The sequence below is a fragment of the Lissotriton vulgaris genome, chromosome 5 (genome assembly GCF_964263255.1).
Source record: "Lissotriton vulgaris chromosome 5, aLisVul1.2, whole genome shotgun sequence".
NCBI classification, from domain to species: Eukaryota; Metazoa; Chordata; class Amphibia; order Caudata; family Salamandridae; genus Lissotriton; species Lissotriton vulgaris.
This window is the reverse complement of record NC_141693.1, coordinates 1,935,368,310-1,935,388,705: the sequence shown is the minus strand read 5'-3', so window position 1 is coordinate 1,935,388,705 and position 20,396 is coordinate 1,935,368,310. Positions and strand designations below refer to the sequence as shown.

Below are 20,396 nucleotides of genomic sequence, written 5' to 3'. Positions count from 1 at the left end.
AAGTGGCATCATGGGGTGCAGGAAATACGCTTTGGAGTGTCATGTCAATTGTAATTTATTGAACAATACATTACTTACTAACCAGAATACAAGTTCCACAATCGAAAATCAGGATTTGGCGAGCTGCTCGTGCCTGAGCCTGAAAAACGTGCGAGCTCGTAAAACTTTGTGTGTATTAAGAAGTGAGTTTTCCTCCCGTCCGTGGCAAACTTTCCCAGTTCCTCCGATGTCGCTGGTTTCAATTAGTTTCCCTTCCTTCCCGCCTTCAACTCCGAATAGTTGTAGCAGATGTGTGAAGTCTGGGCTACAGAGCTCTCTCTTCTCAAAGGACCAAGGAAAGGAGCATTTGTATGGGAGGCTTTCGAATTGTACGAATGAAGCCGGTGTTAAGTCCCTGCTAGTCCATGGTTGGCATTTTTGGGTGTACATCTCGCCTACTAGTGGGTTGTTGTGAAAGCGGGCGCCGTGCTCAAGTGTAAAGCGTGGCGCTCGGGGTGGGATAGGGATGAGGGGCTGCAACCAACGGGCTCCATTGTTCACATGCTTTGATAGATTTCGGTGAACCAGGCATTACAAAAGAAATGTGCAGCCGCCATACTCTATCCTGAAGCATGCCTCAAGTTTTAACAAGAAGTCAGCGTGAGATGGATCCCAAAAAAAAACAAGCGGCAGAGAAAGCGTTCGCTTTTACTTCCGCTTAATAAAACAAGCGTTAAGAGCGGCCGGCCGGGAAACTGAAAGTACGGCCGGCCAGCCATGATTAAATTAGGAGAGGAGGTGGTGGTGCCAGGTGGGGTGGGAGGGGTGGGTGGAGTAGAGACTAGAGAGAAAGAAAACAAGCGTTAAGAGCGGCCGGCCGGGAAACTGAAAGTACGGCCGGCCAGCCATGATTAAATTAGGGGAGGAGAAGCCGCAGAGCGCACGCTGGGCGAAGCCCTTTGATGTGCTGTGCGGCCGTGAATGCGCGTGCTTGTTTGTTCACGTGATTCACGTGAACTTAAACAAAACCGCACGAACGAAACCCTTGGTTTCACGAGCGTTTTGAGGACATGAATTCTCGCTACGCTCAATGCGCTTGCGTGCATTGATAGGTCGCGAGACCTAAAACTGCAGGCCAGCTTGGTGGCCAAGCAGCTGCCTGCAGTTCTCTGTTGCAGTCCGTGTATGATCTATACCAATTGGCACATATATTTACTTGTAATCTGTAGTAAAGTGGTCCTACAGGTACCCAGGGTCAATAAATTAAATGCTACTAGAGGGCCTGCAGCCAATGTTGAGTCACCCACTTAATTAGCCCTTTAAAATGTCTCTGGCCGGCCCAGTACACCCAGTATGCAGTTTTAAACTGCTAATCCGACTTGATAAAATACATCTTTTTGCCAAGCCTATACAAGTTCTCCCCAGAGAATGCTCTAAACAGTCATAGGGTAGGATGCGCTGTATTTAAAAAGTTTGACTTGTACTTTTAAGTTTTACATGTCCTTGTACTATAAAAGTCTCAAATTCGTATATCACTATTGCAAGGCCAGCTTCCCCTACAGGATAACATTAGGTTACCCTATTACATTTAATAAGTGAAAACGTTTGTTTGGGAGCAGGTAGGTGTAGGAAAGTGGCTCTTTTTGCATGGTTATCCTCACTTTTTGCCTGACACTAGTAACGCAAAAGTAATCCAAAGTAATACACTATTTTAAAAGCAAATTCAAACGTGTAACGATTGCAATTCAGTCACAACTACATTTCCTTGTAAAGGTTTGCATTTGAATAGTGCATTTTGCCTGTGCCAAGTCCTGCTTGGTTCTAGAAATAAAACATAAGTTTACAATTTTTATACTTACCTAAGTGGCCTAGGTTCAATGTCTGAGTGTCTGTAATCAGTCCTTGATTGAGTGAATACAATACATGCTTAACATACCCTCCTGATAAGCTTAACTGCTCCACCCCATTACCACAAAGAGAGCTGTTAGTGATTATCTAATTTAACATCTGCTATACCTCTGGGGATCCGCTGCACACTATACCTTACTTTGGTCTGCTATATACAATGCCAGCTTCCTACAGTGGGGATGTCATGTTTGGTATATGAGGAATTGTAATTTAAAACACTGTTTAATGGTAAAGTCGGATTTTAAGTCACAAGCATGAGGCCTGCCCTGCTATCTGAGAAGGAAGACTGGACCTGCACCATCCATCTCAGGCTAACTGAGTGACTCCAAGGGCTAGTTAGCTGGCCTCCTGCGCTACATGGACACAAAAAGCTCAAGAGGCCTCCCTGCAACTGCTAAACTGATTTGCTGCCCTGGACTTGCCTGAGCCATACTGGCCTCTGCTGGAGTGAGTTTCTGATCCCCAAGAGGAGCTAGTGGAGGTTTCGCAGGTGATGGGTCATGTGCTCGTGTCGTGCCGAGTCTGGCAGTGGTGTTTTGGATGGTCTGGAGTTTCTGTAGTAGAGGGCGTTTCCAGTAGAGGGCGTTTCCAGTCTGCTTGTGATGAGGGTGTGGGTGACGGTCTATCTGGCTTCGGGTGGAATACACTTGAAGGTCTTTCGGAGAATGCAGAGTGAGTTGAAACAGGTGGAGGTGATGCATTCACCTGGTGGGTCAGGGTGAGGGAAGAGTGTAGGATGATGCAGAGGTTCTGGGAGTGGTTTGTAGGGTTGGGTGGTTTTCCGAGGGCAGGGAGCCACCAGGAGTTGTCCCACGCAGAGGGGGAAGGTCCAAGGACAAGGACCTCTGTCTTCTCCGAGTTGAGTTTTAGGTAGCAGTCACTCATCCAGGCCGCAACATCTTTCATTCCTTCTTGGAAGCTGAGCCTGGTGTCTTTGGGGCTCTTTGTGAGGGAGAGGATGAGCTGGGTGTCGTCGGTGTAGGATACTATGCTGAGCCAGGTTGTCTGATGATGGCGGCAAAGGGGGCCATGTAGATGTTGAAGAGCGTGGATCTGAGCAAGGATCCCTGGGGTACTCAGCAGCTGATCTCTGTGGCCTCGGAGAGGACGGGTGGGAGTCTAATCCGCTGGGTTCTGCCGGTGAGAAAAGAGCAGATCCAGTTGAGGGCGAGTCCTTGTATGCTGGCTTTGTGGAGTCCGGTTGCCAGAGTGTGGTGGGAGACTGTGTTGATGGCAGCGGAGAGGTCTAACAGGATGAGGGCCGCGGTGTGTCCCTGGTTGAGTAGCATGCGGATGTTGTCGGTGATGGCAAGGAGTGTGCTGTGGTTGCTGCAGAATCCAGATTGGGAAGCGTCGAGTATAGCGTTCTCTTTGATGAAGGTGGGTTGTTGTGTGTTGACGAATCTTTTGGAGACTTTGGCTGCAGAGGGAAGGAGAAAGATTGGCCGGTAGTTTTTCAGGACTGTTGAGTCGGCCGAGGGTTTCTTGAGGAGGCGCTTGACCTCAGCCCACTTCCAGTTGTCGGGGAAGATGCCAGCTTCGAAGGTGCCATTGATGGTGTGGAGGAGTTCAGGCGTGATGGCGCTGACGGCTTTGTGGATGTGGATGATGTGCGGCGGGCAGGGGTCTGTGGGGGCTCCTGAGTGGGTTCTTTTCATGGTAGTGGTGGTGTCTTCGGAGGTGACTGGTGATGGTGGGCTGGCTGCCATTGCTGAAGGGGAGGAAGGTCTCTGGAGTCTGTTAGTTGAAATTGTCGTAGAGGGCCTTGATCTTTAGATGAAAGTAGCAGCTGAGTTTGTTGCAGAGGTCCTAAGATGGTGCAATGTCAGTGGTTTCGCTGGGTGGTTTGGTGAACTGCTGGATATTGTTGAAGAGTTCCTTTGAGTTGGTAGATTTGGTGAGGATTTTGTTCCTGATGAAATTCCTCTTGGTGGTTCATATGCGTTGTTGGTAATCTGTCATGGCGTGCTTGTAGGTGGACTGGTTCTCGTGGTTTTGCTGTTTCTCCATTGTTTTTCGAGCCGTCGGCATGAGCGTCTAGCTTCTTGGAGGTCAGTGTTAAACCAGCATTGTCTGTCAGGGCGGCGGAGGGGAGCGGGCTTGACTGCGCAGCTGGAGATACAGCGGTGTAGTTCCATTGCTGCAGAGTTGGGGTTGGTCGTGGTGGAGGGGGGTCGTGGACGAGGGTAGACTTGAGGGCCTCTTCTGTGATCCTGCTCCAGTTCCTTCGTGGCAGGTGCGGGGCGGGCTTGCGAGCGGTGGCGGTGCTGAAGGAGAAGTGTACGCAGTGGTGGTCTGTCCAGAGGGGCTGCGAGATGTGGCTGAAGTGGATGTTGGTCCCTCCTAAAAAGATGGGGTCAAGGATGTGTCCAGCCTTGTGGGTGGGAGTGGTGACAAGCTGCTTCAGCCTGAGGTTGGAGAAGTTGTCCAGGAGGGCGGTGGAGTCGGGGTGGCTACAGTTGTTGAAAGTGGAAATTGAGGTCTCTGATGAGTATGTAGTCCATGGAGATGATGGCGTGGGGTACTATGAGGTTGGCAATAGTGGTGGTAAAAAGAGCGTGGGGTCCGGGGGGTCTATAGGCAAGGGTGTCTCGGAGCATGGTTCTGGGGTTGTTCCAGATCTGGAAGTGGAGGTGTTCGGTGTTGGGGAGGGTGTCGATTGTGCTGGTGGTGGAGAGTCGGAGGGAGCTCTTGTGTACGATGTTGAGTTCTCCTCCAGGGCGGTGGCGGCGGTCTTTCCTCTGGATTTTGTAGCCATCGGGGATTGCGGTCGCAATGTCGAGGTCTGAGGCGGGGTTTGTCCAGGTTTCCATGAGGAAGGTGCTGTCTGGCGAGAGAGTGTCGAGGAGGTCCCAGATTTCTAGGGTGTATCTGTGCAGGGAGGCCACCTTGAGGAGGATGCATTTCAGGACTTCATTTGTGAGGGCGTCCTGCGTGGGTGCTGCGGTTGGAGGGGTGCTGTTGTAGATGATGAAGGAATGTCAGCAGGATAGTTGGCCATGGGTGGTGTTCAGTGACGACAGCTGGCAGTTCCTATCCATTCCAGAGTTGAGTGAGAGGAAGGCATCCGGGTTGTAGCGGTGGAGGGTAGGATAGCCAGGGTCCCTGGCGCTGGTCGCAGATGGGTGCAGACAGGCTTGCCTTTGGCACGCCAGCAGTGCAGCCGTACAGCAGCCGCCATTAAGTAGGGGAGGGACTCACAGCTGGGAGGCCGGAGCGGAGAATCAGCAGGGAGAGGGGCCACGGAGGCAGCAGCGGCGGTAAGGGAATGGGGTGGGGTGAGGATGAAGAGAAAAAAAGGACAAGAAATACGGAGAAAAACAAAAATGAAAACAAGCACAGTCAGCTAACAGAGACAACACAGTAACAACAATTACCAGAAAAGATAACCAAGCAGAAAACAAAGTTGAAATGGCACAGTCAGCTACAAGGACAATACAGTAACATTACGGTAATTTAGCAGACCAGGCAACCGAGCAGTAAATGAAGTTAAAACGGCACAGTCAGTTACAAGGACAATACAGTAATATTACAGATATTTTGCAGAAGACAAGTCAACAGAGCAGAAATGTGGGCGCAGTACAGGGCCTCGAACCCCTGTCAGAACCGGGTATGGCACAGTGAGGCAGCGGCACTTATGAGCAGAGCTGTAGGGTGAGAGAGCAGTCCCCCGTCCAGTTGAGTTGAAAGGCATTGGTGTGCCACAACAACCATTCTAAGGGGTGAACATCAGAAATATTTAAACTGCCATTTCGAAACAGTGCCTACAGTTCATCGATTGTATGATTGGTGTGTTTACGCCAATGATCATACTCAGCCAATGAGGGAATGGGCGGAATATTCAAATTTTTGGCTGTTGCCAAACCAAACAAGTACTTTGGTGCACCGTGTCATTTAAAAATAATATTTGAGTTGGAATGAGACACGCACGATGCAAAGCTTCGGCTCCTTGGGCATGTCAAGCTTTGATACCCCAATCGATATCAAACCAATGGTATCTTCCCAGTGTTCATAACCCTATAAGGCTAATTCAGTTCTAAATTAATTCAAATAATTCAACTTTGTGTGCGTCAACATAAATTCACATTGAGACAGTAATTTAAATTTAAAGAAATAGAGGACTCTGGATTGGACATGTTGTAATAAGTAAAATAGGTGAACGTATTCCGAAGTGTTTTGGAACTTCCCTTGAGGGGAGTTGGACCATATTCCCACTGAGTAAAATTTAAAACAAGTCTTAACGTGTCTGTTTTATGCAAAACATTATAACAATAATGTTGGTAACAGAATAAATCAGCATAATTGGCAGAATTTAATTACAAAGCTTCAGCATTAAAAGCAGCATAATACTTTAAATCGGAAAACAACGAATGTACTGCTTGTACATCCCAATCATCAGAATGTATGTCCTGTGTTACCACATCTCCTAAGGAAACGCGAAACACATATGGTATGTTGAGGACATCGCTGGACCATGGATTTCGAATGGAAACTTTATCCCAAATGATGCTATCAGCGACAGGGAAAGCCGAAATATTCACAAGGGCTTTATCACGTTTCATAATATGGGACGACGTATGTGGAGCCAGAATTCCATCAACCAACTTTACAATAGATCGTTCTGGCAAGTAATGAGCATTGATTAGCAAGAAGAACACTGTCACAAAACCAGTCGACATGAAGAAGAACATCAGTATAAGCAACATCCAGATGTAGGTCCAGAGTGGGACCAAGTAAGACTTTTTAAACCAGGAGATAAAAATACGGGTTTGCGTCGGTAGAGTTGTCACAGTTAATGACGAAGAGGAAGAGTCATAAGAGAAGCTCGTACGGTCCCAAAAAATAACCGCGAGGGCGGTGGCCGGCAGTCGCAAAAGGCGCTTTTGGCTTGGCAGTCTTGAAGTGGGATCCCCTGTTGCTGGTTGCAGTGGTGGGCGGAGCAACAGGATCTGTTAAGCGCATTGTCGGCGCCCGGCAGCCATTTTGCGCCTCGCTGCTGGGGTCCTGTGTCTCCCATGGTGGTTGATGCAGGACAAGGCTGTGAGGGAGCGTGGCGGTACGGTCCCCTGCGGCTTTGGATTAATAGCCCTTGAGCCCACTGGAATACTGCTTTCAGGCGCTGGCTGCTGGTGCGGGTTGTGTGCTGACTGCCCTGGTCTATGTGACGATCCGCCATTTTACTGAGAGATTAGGTGCCCATACCAGCGCTTCCCCCTGGATGTCTGTGGCTGGAAGATGTGAGCGGCGGCAGCGGGCCTGTCTTCACTGCTGAGAGGGGCTTGATGACTACTGAGGAGTGTAGCACAGTCTGGAGTAAGGAGTTACCAGGGGTCTGAGGTACGCTTTGAGTTTTACGCACTCGGACACGTATTCTGCATGCGCTAGTGAAGCGCCTTGACTGTGACAGCACCCATCAAGCGAGTCCTGCGTGGCGCTGGGGTCCGGGTTCCAGCTCCTGCCATCGACATTGTGGGCCACGGCGCCGGCCGCACTCCGTTAGCAGCATTTTCAGCAGGGATCAGCCCTGCAATTTGGTCCAAGGCAATCTTCCCCGAAGAAAGTAGGAAAAAGAAAAACAACAACCAAACACCAGGAAACTCCAAAACACCCAGCACCAGGAAATCTCCACCATGTCAGGTACTAGGCACTTTCAGCAAAGCAAAAGCACCAGTAAGTGCTCCCGGCAGATGGAAAATACAGTGCTCACCACGTGCTGTTTTTGCAACATGTTGTAAGGACAGTCTAGTCCTTTCTCTTTTCGGAGGGAGTGAGCTCTCACAAAATGGCGGCTCGAGAGCGTTCCCGCATCGGACTCCCGAACACTTCAGCACCCTAACTAAGAACCATCCCAACGCCTGCAGTGTTTAAAGGTTCCTGGTTTCACCCTATGGCAAGGTACCTGTGCTTCTAATTCGACTCCTTTGTGTCTATGGAGCTTTTTGTTTTATACAGAGCCTAACCTTAAAATGGCGGATTGCGAGTGCGCAACGATCTTCATAATTGCCTATAACATTGCAGAGCTCCTTATCTCCTTATTACTGGCAGTTTTAACTGAGCATTGATGGTCACACCCTGCTGCAAGATTTTTGCTCCAATCCCGACCTCCTTTGATACTGTGATGAGCTACACCTGTTTGGATCGAGATTTTGGGGACAGAGCTTGTGTCCATGTGCATGTATAATTGGAACGTGGATGGCAATTGTGGAGAATTAGGAAGGAGCAACAAGCGGTCACAACCATGGATGCATACAGTGTGTGTGTCCCTAATATTACGATATTTGAAGCACTTTTCAGATGCGTGAGACTTTCAATCTAATTATTGCCTGATTTGAACTTGGCAGCTTAAGGATGATGTAGGTCCCCGTTGGGTCTGATGAAGTTGGAGGGGCTTTCAGTATCTGGTGCTGACAAGTGAGCTTCCTCATGACTTTGGTGTAGTGCTGATCATAATCTGAAGATGAGAAGCCGCCCGCAGCCATAAGGAAATCGTTAACCCCTTACCTAGAGGGTTATCCTGCTGCAACATAACTGTCCCTAAGCCATAAGGAAATTGTTATCCCTATTGGCCTGGCAGAGGTGAAAAGGAGCAAGAACTGCCACTGTGGGCGCCACAGCGACGTGACCACCCTTTGTAACTTTTTTCCCCCCAGCTGAAATCTTCCTAATAATCCTACCAGGACTGTGCCTGACCTCAAGATGGCATCTGGGATTCATTAGGTCCTTGGTTTCGCCCCCCCCCCCCCCCCCCCCCCCCAACCTGACAATCTCTAAGTACTCCTGATCTCCATCCCGACAGCGGAGTCTGAACACTACGTCCGGCGCCCGGTGGAGCTGCTCTGTTCAGCTATTGAGGAGATCGGCCTTGGTTCATCCCCTGACCATCACTTACCCAGCCGGACTTTGGGCACAGTTTTTTCTCTCCATCTCCCTGTCTCACCCACCCCCACTCATCGTATTTATGTAACTCTGCTTTTTTCCTTGTCTCCTATCTATCTATCTGTTCCCATTTAGCACTCTTTCTTTGTCCTACTTCCTTTACTCCTATCCCCTTACACCTGAATCTTTCCCCTTGCCCGCTGCACCGCCTAGCCCCCTGCCCTTTTGTGCCCTTTGACTAAGCACTACTTCTCACCTTGTTGGGGAAAGATCAAATATTTATACTCTGGAGTCTCAGCAAACCAGCTGAGAGAGTCCACAGCGCCTAGGGAGCCACTCACAGTTGAGGTATGGTATGGCACCCCTTGCCAAAGCACTCCCTCTACCCTTTTTGGGGAAGGATCCAGTATCTGGGCCTTAGAGCCTCAGAGACCCCTCTGAGAGAGTCCACTGCGTATAGGGAGCCTCTCGCAACAGAGATGGGGAAATTATACCACTTCCCCTGGGATCACAGCTTACTGGACTTTGGACGCAGCTCTGACTCGTCTACCGGTTTGTGTCCCCGCTACCCCTCCCTCATCTTACCATGCTGTGTCTCTCACCCTCCCATCCTCTTCCCTCCTCCATTCTCTGTCTAACTCCCCGGCTCTTAGCCCCTCCTCCCCTGAATCTCTCCCCTTGCCTGCTTTTACCCTCAAGTATATGTCCTTTTTGTTTGTCTTGACCTTTTTGTCACGATGTTGCCAGGCTCTAAAAAATATGTAACCTTTGTAACAATGTAACCTGCAATTATGGTCTGATACTCATGTAAAACGCTCTGATACCTCCGGGTCTAGCCAGCGCCATATAAAACCTTTAAAATAAAATCTAAAAAATAAATGGAGGCAGGGCAGCATCAGCTTGATGATGTAAAGGGATGTCCGGTACTTCAATATGACACTCATCTGCAGGATAAGCATACTCGACATCAGCGTTGGAGGAGGGTGAGGGCACAACAGGCAGAAAGCCAATAGAAATCTCCAACTCACCCTCAAAGACACAGGCATTAGTCGAAGAGGCTGAAACCATCGGATTCAGGGAAATATTCTGCTTGAAATACTGGGAGTCCAACTATTCTGAATCGTTCAGATGGAATAGTTCGACATTGTGAATTGAAATATTTTTTTTTTCCTTGTGACCAGGCAAAGGTGGTTGTATCACTGTACGAGTACACTTTAATCCAAGAACTGGGACCGGTGCACGATAAGAGGGACCACATTCTTTGTTGTTCTCCAGCTTTTCTCGTACCAGATCTCAAATCTTAGGAAGCCAGCCGACGACCGGGATCAGCATTTCCGTTTAATCAGAAGAGGGTAAATGATCATTAATATCGCCAATTTATAAAGAAAGGCAACTGGGACCAGCCTGAAAATGATAGATTAATCACTCTTCAGGACACAGATGCCAAGTTATTCACAGGAATTTTATTGTCAAGTCTGTCGGCATGGGCAAAGGAGAAACAGATAATTGCGCCCAACCAAACAGAATTCATCAAAGGAATGGGTACCACAACAAATATACTACTTCTATCAATGCTAATGTTTAAATGAATTTTAATGAAACAACCCCTGTATCTGTGCATTCTGGATTTTCGATCAGCTTTCGACAGACAACTTTTATGGCAAAAAATTGAAGGGACAAGTTTCCCTTTTAACATCAATCCAACTCCTCTATTCTGATACTTAGGTTAGAGTTCAGATGTGAGACGGCTCAATACTAACAAAGGAAATTTCAACCTCAACTGTCTTAAAACAAGGGTGTGTGTTGGCCCCACTCCTTTTTAACCTTTTTTTAGCAGACCTAATGGCCGCACTGAACCAAGTGAATGCACACCCTCCCAAATTAGCTGATACTCAGATATCAAATCTACTATACGCAGACAATGTCATTTTACTTAGTCAAACAAAAGTGGGTCTTAAAGTTAGGATTTTTCTCAGTTTAGGAGTAGTAAAGTTAGGAGTCCTATCGTTACTACTCCTAAACTGAGAAAAATCCTAACTTTAAGACTTTCGGTATTCACAGAAGGCATTTAGGAGTCCTAAAGTTAGGACTCCTAATTTCTGTGAATACCGAAATGAGTAAGTGCCTTCTGTGAATACCAAAATGAGTAAGTGCCTTCTGTGAATACCAAAATGTTTGTAAGTTTAGGATTTTGTCTTAAGTTAGTTCTGTGAATCGGGCCCTGAATGATTATGGATACATGATGTACTTAATAAGGAGGAGATCTTAACTGAGGATTGAATGTAAAAATTACCATAGGTTATATCTTGTTTTCGTAGATACACGTCCAGAGTGTGTCTACCAGAGGCAAGTATTGCCATAAATGTATCCATACCATCTAGTTTAGTTCACTAGGATGGATTGAGACTTAAGTAAGGGAACTGTGTCCTGAAGAAGGCCTGTGACCCATTAGGGCATTTGTAATAGGCTGAAACATGATGATACCGACAGATAGGATAATGGAGACATATCCTCCCTGATATACCCATTTAAAAAATGATTTTAACGCATCAATGGTGGCCCAGAATAAATAAGGATAGTGGCACCCTCTCAGACACTTTTAAATAATCTTTCTTTCTCTGCATTTGGGATCACTCTCATGAAAAATTATTTCTACAAAAAATATGTGCTCCACCCTGGGCATTGGTCTGCGTCTGGTTGTGTCAGTGGTCCTATGATGAAGCACGCCAGTATTCAGTGGGTGAGGGCAATTTTAAAAACCCTATGGGTTTTCCAGTAGGTTCTTCCTCAGTAGATAGTATCTTTTCTTTATACTCTTAGTACCTTATTGGGGCTGCTAGAACAATGAACAATGACCATGAAATGACAAAATCGTAAAGATGGTCAGTGTCCTCAGTGATCACACAATACAAGAATACAGTTAAACTGTCAGTTAATGTGTGTATATATACAGAGATCATTTCACTACTAATGTTGACGACATTTGGACTTCATACATTGCTTTTTGAGGTCATCATCAGGACAAAAGACAGTGATGGGCATGATCTGGTCTTTGAAGAATAGCTTCTAAAGATTTGGGAACACGTGACTGACAGTTTGGAGTCAACTTGTTTCTTAAAGAATCATTCATGATTGATTCTGTGTAGAGAAGTGCTTTGTGGCAGACACTTTAAATCTATGAGAGGTGCAAAGAGGTGTTAAGTGCAAGTGGTCCATAGTTAAGCAGTGAAAGAATTACTGCACATGGGGCCTGGAGTGTGACATAGGCCACGAGGTGCACTCCACATAGAGACTGAAGTTGACATGTGGAAGGCAGGAACCTTTTGAGGGTCATGTGAATAGCTAAATATTTGAGAGGTTGGGGCTGGAAACACCTAATTGATGGTGTGCATAACATAACATGTATATTTGTAAAGCGCACGTTCACCCCAGTAAGGTCTCTTGGTGCTGAATAAAAGATGTTTATTGTTACCCAACTCAATGGTACTCATTTTATCGACTTCAGATGGATGAAATGCTGAGTGGACCCACCAGTATTTGAACCTATGACCATGAGGTTGAACACAGGCCCCTGAAGTGGATGCATTAGTCAACTGAGCCACCAGACCCGGCATTGACAGTGTGCATGAGGCTTGGATTTGTGTTTTAGTCCGAGGCACCAGAAAGCATCCTTGTGAGGGTGCCACAGTGATATCTCTTTGTTGGCACCAATTACATATTTTGAAACTTGAGATGTTTGAGGCATACATTTTTTCAGAAAAACTGTTAAATTACAATTTATGAGAAAAAGTTCAGAGTAGAGGAACTCCTGATCCGAGTTGAAGGGCACACTTAAAAACACAACTGACAGTAGTGTGCTGTATGACACCTGATATGGCTCTGTAGTAGCATATTTAGGATGCATCCCCGAGCCACGTCAGAGTCTAGGCACCACTTATCGGCGCAGGAGAACTATTTCAAGATTCATGGGAAATTTTATAGGCATGTATACATGTACACATTCCCCTTCACAGACTAAAAATAAGCTGTTCTCTTGTTTCTGCTGATCTACTCAGAGTGACTTTCCTTGCACTGGTCTTTTCCCCTCTTGACTTGAGCAGCTTTCTTTTGGCTGGAGTTCCTTAGTTTTCACTGATCCCTCTCAAAGTGTTACTCCACTCGGCGGAGAGATTAGTCTTCTTTCTGGTAAATTATATTACATCTTCTTTCCTCTTTGGAATCTACATTGGCTACCCCTTTCATCCAGAATTGAATTCAAAATGTGTTGCCTTATCCACAAGCCTATGGTAACTCTACTGCCTACATATCCTCCCTTCCTTTCTGACTTGCTTAAGATTTCTAGCGGTCAATGAGTTTTGAGAAGTCATATCTCTTTCCTTCTTAATACTCCCAAGTTTAGAACCTCTACAATTCAAGATCAGTTTTCTCTAGGAGGGCCCTGTCAGTCCAGAGCTGCCTTCCTCCTGTCCTCAGATGTTTAGCACCATACGCCACCTTCTAAAAACATATAATGGCCAACCTTTTCAAACAACGCCTACCATACCTTCTACAATGACCTGTTCTTTTCCTCTAATGTTGGTCTCATAGTGTTCTTTAGGTTTGGTGACTTTTATGCTATTTCTCCTCCCACATCTTGATGTAACGCTGTTCCTTGTGAATGTATCATGATGAAGCATCCTAAGCCTTAGTACCGTTGAGGTCAAGGAGCACTATATAAATGTCTAGCTAAATATATAAGTAAATGGTATAATGGTTAAACACAGCTCTCCTTTGCTACCATGCGAGACTAAAGTGCCTAAAGGAAGTCCTTAGTTATTTATATTGACCACTACTGTGATCCTGGAAACAGTACTAAATGAGCGTTACCCATAGGGTAATACCTGATGACTCCAGAAACCAAAGACAACGCCTCTCATTCACCTGAAGTTTTATTTATGCCCCTGGAAAAGACACTTTCTTTACAGCAGGCTGGGGGCAATGCAAGATGATCAGCAACCTTCGTGGAAGCTCACATCCCATGGGGAAAGGCTCAGGAGTTTGTGGCACCAGAATAAAGTAGTCCAAATATCTGCTGCAAATATACATCCATTAGAGTGATATTGTTATAAACATTATTTAGTACTCAATATGTTATGGCAGGCAATATCTGTGGATTCTGACTTACAACCCCCAGGATCCTATCCGTTTATAGGCTGCATCAATAAATGGCATATGACTAAGAGTCCTACATCTAAGGAGGACATAGGCAATGTAATATAAAATGGAGCATATGATTGAGGAGCGCAGGAGTAACAGAATGAAACAAGGTCAGGAAAACTAAAGTAAATAAAAATAACATACTGTATTTGTTGATGGCAAGGCTCTGGTTGCCAGTGGTTTGAGAAAATGCCACCCAGGGTGGGCATTGGGCAGTCTGACGGTCTCTGAACAGGAGTGCTTCCCCTTGTAAATGGCCCAGTTGGACATTATTTTCTCACATCTGCTGCATTCCTAAAGGTCTGTTTTTTGACTCTCTCTCTCTCTCCTCCCCCCTTCTTTCCCCCCCCACAATGTCTCACAGTTCAGCAGCTTTGAAGTAAATGCCCACTTCGCAATCCTTTCCTACGCATCAGAAGTCAATAAGGTGGTGGAGATCTACAATGACAACTCAGACAAATCCGCAGAAATTCTTGATGAGATTGATAAGAAAATGAATTACGAAGGTATGAAAACATTTCTTCAGGTCCAATGCCATTTCTGTGACACAAGGAGATGGGATTGGTGGTGGGGGGACTGCAGTGGGGGGTGAGTAGTATGAGATTAATAAGGTTAAAAAAGTAAATGTGTGGTTCATTAAGTTAAACAGTCTATAGATTGGCTGAATTTGGGCATTGCTGTAGAGATGGATCAGAAACGCACTTTTTATGTAATAAGACAAAAACAATAATGTGGGGTACTGTTGGTTTTGTACTTGATTCCCTACTTGCAAAACTCGGGTATTAGGCGTCCGAAATCAAGTTGCGTTGCCTTGACCGAGATGGTACTCACCCCAAAGCTCAGAAAGGGTGTATTGGTGAGTTAGCCGGAAATACCAAAATGTACACATGTAAATACATCAGTATCACACACTTCTCCTCCAGGGGATCCTCATCAATAGTCATAAGCACCTTAACCCCTTCGCTGCTAGGCCTCCCCCGTACTAGGACTTTGTTTGGCTATTTGGGGTAGTTCGCCCTTAGGCCCCTGTAACTTTGGACCACATAAGGTATCCAAGCCAAATTTGCGTCCTTTTCTTCCAACATCATGGGAATTCTAAAGGTACCCAGAGTTTGTGGATTACCCTGGAGGGGACCCAGAAATTAGCCAAAATACAGCTTTTTTTTTTTTTAACGGGGAAAAAGTGCTGCAAATGAAAGCATCTCTTTTTTCCCTGCAAATGATATCAAATAAGGGGTTGTGGGGCTGAAATCACAATTTTCCCAGCTTTTAGGTAATGACAGACTTTTGTCAGAAATCCAATTTTTTTTACACATTTTTGGCATTTTTCTGGGACATAGCCTATTTTTGTAATTTCTTGTGCTTTCAACCTCCTTCTAGTTAATGGTAGATATGGGTATGAAAGCTATAATGGATACTGGAAAGATATACATTTTTGGAAAAGTAGACATAATTCTGAATTCAGCAAGGGGTCATTTGTGTAGATCCTTAAGGTTTCTTTATAGAAACTAACAGTTAAATATAGGACAAATTGATAATTATTTGAATAAAACAGCCATTTGTGTCAACGTTTTCACCTGTTACTTCTATTTATGACTGCTCTTTGAAAGCAATATACCGTTGCATCTGCTGGATCTTACTGGTTGTGGGAATATATAGGACTGGTAGGTTCACCAAGAACCAGACGAACCCAGAGCCAAAAACTGAGCAATGGTTTTTATTATGTGCCGGGTATATAGCAATTATTCTGGGAAAATGTATACATGGAAAAATCGGTATGAAAGACACCTATGTATTTCTGAAATGGGAAGGGTGGTGTCATTCAATGTGGTGAGAATGTGTTTGGTGTCTCCGATGTAGGACAGTAGATTGGCTACCAAAGGTTGTAGAAATATGTCAACATACTCGCATAGTTTTTCTATGGGTCCATCAATACCCGACACAATTGGTCTGCCTGGCGGGAACGGGAGATTCTTATGTACCTTCTGTAGAGTATATAGTCATGGGTGTCTGGGATGTTTTATCCTAAGGTAAGTGAGCTCATTAAAGTCTAGTAGGCATGGATCGTGCCAGGCCTTGAGTTTCTGGGTAATGAGACTCTTTAACGTCCAGATGGGACTGGAGGGTAGTTTCTCAAGGCAGTCCACCTCATTGAGTTGTGAGATGATTTCACTGTCATAGTCAACCTGGTTCATGAGAACCACGTTGCCACCTTTGTCCCGTATTGTGATGCTGCCATCTACCATCAGCTGTTGTAGTGCTTTCCTTTCTGTCTGGGTGAGATTATCTTTCTATCCGAAGTGTGAGTGTTGTGAGTCAGCCGATTAGTCTAAATCTGACATAACCAGTTTGCCAGCCGGTAAAGGTGGGGTCCATCTCAATTTGGCTTTAAGCTCACTGTTAATGTTCAAGTCCATTTGGACATCAAGATCACAGAGACGTCTATCCATAGTCACTCGGTCCCCTCACATTTAGAGATTGACAACAATACCTTGGTTTCTAAAACCTCCTGTATGGTCAGATTATCACATGGAAGAGTATTCTGCAGTGTGGTACTGTCTTTATTGGTACATGGAAACCGTGCAAAGTGTTTCTTCAGTTTAAGGCATCTCATAAATTTAAACAAGTCAACCTTAGCCTTACATATATCACCCTTGTCCATAGGACAGAAGCTCAAACCCTTTTATAATAATGATGTTACTGCCAGGCTAATCGGTTTTTCAGTGAGGTTGATAACTGTGGGTTCCTCTATTTTTTTTTGTTCCAAGAGCTGGTTCTCATTCTGTCTTCTTTCCATGCCCCCTCTCTTTCCCCACCGTGTCCGCCTGTGATAGGAGTGTGTTGATTCTGTTCTCTGTTCCCTTTCTTTATCATTAAAACATCCAGTAAAAAAGGATTATGCCTGCTTCCTATCCTTCCTGTTCACTCTCACTGGTCACAGGCATGTCCAGTGAGGTGGAACTGCAACTGATTGAAGTAGTAGGTTCTTTATTCTATGTCTGTTGTTTAGGGATAAGATGGTCATACTTCTTGGCAAAGGTAAAGACCCTGCCACTATTTTAATCTGTTCGTTCCTTTTCAGTTTCTTAGCTTTTCTTTGTTTAACCTCATTCTGGTGTCTCAATAGTATGCCCTCAAGAATTGCGTAATTCTTTGCAGTTGCCTCTGGTAAATTAAGATGTTTTATCTCTGTCTCCTGGGTATCTATGTCTGTCAACAGTTTGCTGACTTTTCTCTGAGAATTTGCAATCAGTAAACCCATCACCTTATTTGAGTTTGCTATTAATTCCCTCTCCCAGACTTCTAGTGAATCATCTTCAAGTTCGTCATAGGTAGGGATAATCTGCGACCTGAGGCCCCTAGGTATTCTACCCAATCTGATACATTGTTTTAAGGTGGCCCCATCCCAACATTTTGACAATTTGCTCTTCTTCAATATTTCCAGCCTAACAAATTTACTTCTCAGACCTTCATTTGTAGGTGGGTTTCCACTTTTGGTTTCAAATTCTACAATCAATCCCTTCCCAAGTTCACTGAAGAGTTCCTTGACGTCCTTGTCCCTGTTCATCGTGGCAGACAATTATTTGCAGTGTTTTCTACATCCCGGGAAGCCCCCTATTGACTTCAGTGGGGCTTCTTGGTCAATGGATTGTGTAGGGTAATGGCGCTCCTGGGAAATACGGAGTGAGTATATACTAGTGTACAATCATGATTGCGGTGCATAAGGGTAGGGAGAGCCACCCTCCTCCGCAATGTGTGGATAACCACTGATAAACCATAACAATAGTAGCTTGCACACGCCGACAGTATATATTAGGTATCATTGACAATAATAAACAACACTCTTGTTTCGCCATTGAAACAGTCACTTCAGTTTAATCTTGAGATCCTTAGCCAACACGTGTTTTGTCACACTTAATTGTTGTGCGCAGCGACTTCTTCAGGGCTAAGAAAAGTGTATAGAAGTTGGGAGTAAAAGATATCCATTACTAACATCAGATGTCCGTTACCCTTTCAGACAGTATGTTTATCGCAAAGAGCGGCCCAAGTATAGTCCTGGAGCCTGTGGAAACCCATGCTGTTTTACTACAACATATCACCATTGCTGTATCTAGACAGACTTGTCCACAGAAAAGAATTCTGGAATACACTAAATCTTGGACACTGTGATCACTGTTGCCCTTTACTGTGCAAATATCACTGGAGTATTAGAACCCATTCCGGGTCGGAAATACAACCGGAACTGAGGATGGTTTCCATACAATATCTTTCCACAATTATCACTATTCACCAGTCCTAGTGGATTTGTTATTTTAATACCATGTTATTTTCTTTCCTTGTACCTTTTAAATGTGTAATAGACACGTGCTGCACAGAGAAAAGTATATGTATAATGGACACGTGCTGCACAGAGAAAAGTATTTGTATAACGGGCACGTGCTGCACAGAGAAAAGTATATGTATAATGGACATGTGCTGCACAGAGAAAAGTACATGTATAATGGACACATGCTGTACAGAGGAAAGTACATGTGTAATAGAGCAGATGCTGCACAGAGAAAAGTACATGTGTATTAGAACACCTGTTGCACAGAGAAAGTACATGTATTATGGACACGTGCTGCACAGAGAAAAGTACATGTATAATGGACACATGCTGTACAGAGGAAAGTACATGTGTAATAGAGCAGATGCTGCACAGAGAAAAGTACATGTGTATTAGAACACCTGTTGCACAGAGAAAGTACATGTATTATGGACACGTGCTGCACAGAGAAAAGTACATGTATAATGGACACATGCTGTACAGAGGAAAGTACATGTGTAATAGAGCAGATGCTGCACAGAGAAAAGTACATGTGTATTAGAACACCTGTTGCACAGAGAAAGTACATGTATTATGGACACGTGCTGCACAGAGAAAAGTACATGTATAATGGACACATGCTGTACAGAGGAAAGTACATGTGTAATAGAGCAGATGCTGCACAGAGAAAAGTACATGTGTATTAGAACACCTGTTGCACAGAGAAAGTACATGTATTATGGACATGTGCTGCACAGAGAAAAGTACATGTATAATGGACACATGCTGTACAGAGGAAAGTACATGTGTAATAGAGCAGATGCTGCACAGAGAAAAGTACATGTGTATTAGAACACCTGTTGCACAGAGAAAGTACATGTATTATGGACACGTGCTGCACAGAGAAAAGTACATGTATAATGGACACATGCTGTACAGAGGAAAGTACATGTGTAATAGAGCAGATGCTGCACAGAGAAAAGTACATGTGTATTAGAACACCTGTTGCACAGAGAAAGTACATGTATTATGGACACGTGCTGCACAGAGAAAAGTTCATGTGTATTAGAACACCTGTTGCACAGAGAAAGTACATGTACTATGGACACGTGCTGCACAGAGAAAAGTACATGTATAATGGACACATGCTGTACAGAGGAAAGTACATGTGTAATAGAGCAGATGCTGCACAGAGAAAAGTACATGTGTATTAGAACACCTGTTGCACAGAGAAAGTACATGTATTATGGACACGTGCTGCACAGAGAAAAGTACATGTATAATGGACACATGCTGTACAGAGGAAAGTACATGTGTAATAGAGCAGATGCTGCACAGAGAAAAGTACATGTGTATTAGAACACCTGTTGCACAGAGAAAGTACATGTATTATGGACATGTGCTGCACAGAGAAAAGTACATGTATAATGGACACATGCTGTACAGAGGAAAGTACATGTGTAATAGAGCAGATGCTGCACAGAGAAAAGTACATGTGTATTAGAACACCTGTTGCACAGAGAAAGTACATGTATTATGGACACGTGCTGCACAGAGAAAAGTTCATGTGTATTAGAAAACCTGCTGGTCAGAGAAAGCACATGTAAAATGGGAAACGTGCTGCACAGAGAAAAGTACATTTATAATAGACATGTGCTGCACACAGGAGAGAAGCCCAGGGCTATTTCACACGTTTGGTATTTTAATTTGTTCACTCAGCTCAGTGTTGTTCTTCAAACTAGGGTGGCAAGGTTTAGCACTTCTCCCTCTGACAATGAAGTGCCCGATTCACAAAACTAACATAAGACAAATTCCTAAACTTACTACCATTTACTCATTTTGGTGTTCACTTGAAGACACTTACTCAGTTTGGTGTTCACAGAAGGAACTTACTCATTGAGGAGTAAGTGCCTTCTGTGAATACCAAAATGAGTAAGTGCTTTCTGTGAACTCAAAAATGAGTAAGTGCCTTCTGTGAATACCAAAATGGTAGTAAGTTTAGGATTTTGTCTTAAGGTTGTTCTGTGAATCGGGCCCGAAATCCGTATATTGAAATGAGATTGTGAAAAGGGCTTACAACCTTTAAAAATTAAGCAAAAGTAGACATGTAGGCGAAGCAGTGATACCAAAC

The 20,396-nt window shown here is 44.8% G+C and overlaps 1 protein-coding gene across 2 annotated transcripts in view; it reads left to right on the top strand.

Annotated features, from left to right (window-relative positions):
• Window positions 1-20,396, top strand: part of C2 (complement C2) — a 482,116-nt gene that overhangs the window by 182,422 nt on the left and 279,298 nt on the right. For both annotated transcript variants that reach the window (XM_086924577.1, XM_086924578.1), the window contains one exon: window positions 14,324-14,465. In XM_086924577.1, coding sequence (XP_086780703.1) covers window positions 14,324-14,465 — 142 coding nt within the window. The remainder of the gene's footprint in view (window positions 1-14,323; window positions 14,466-20,396) is intronic.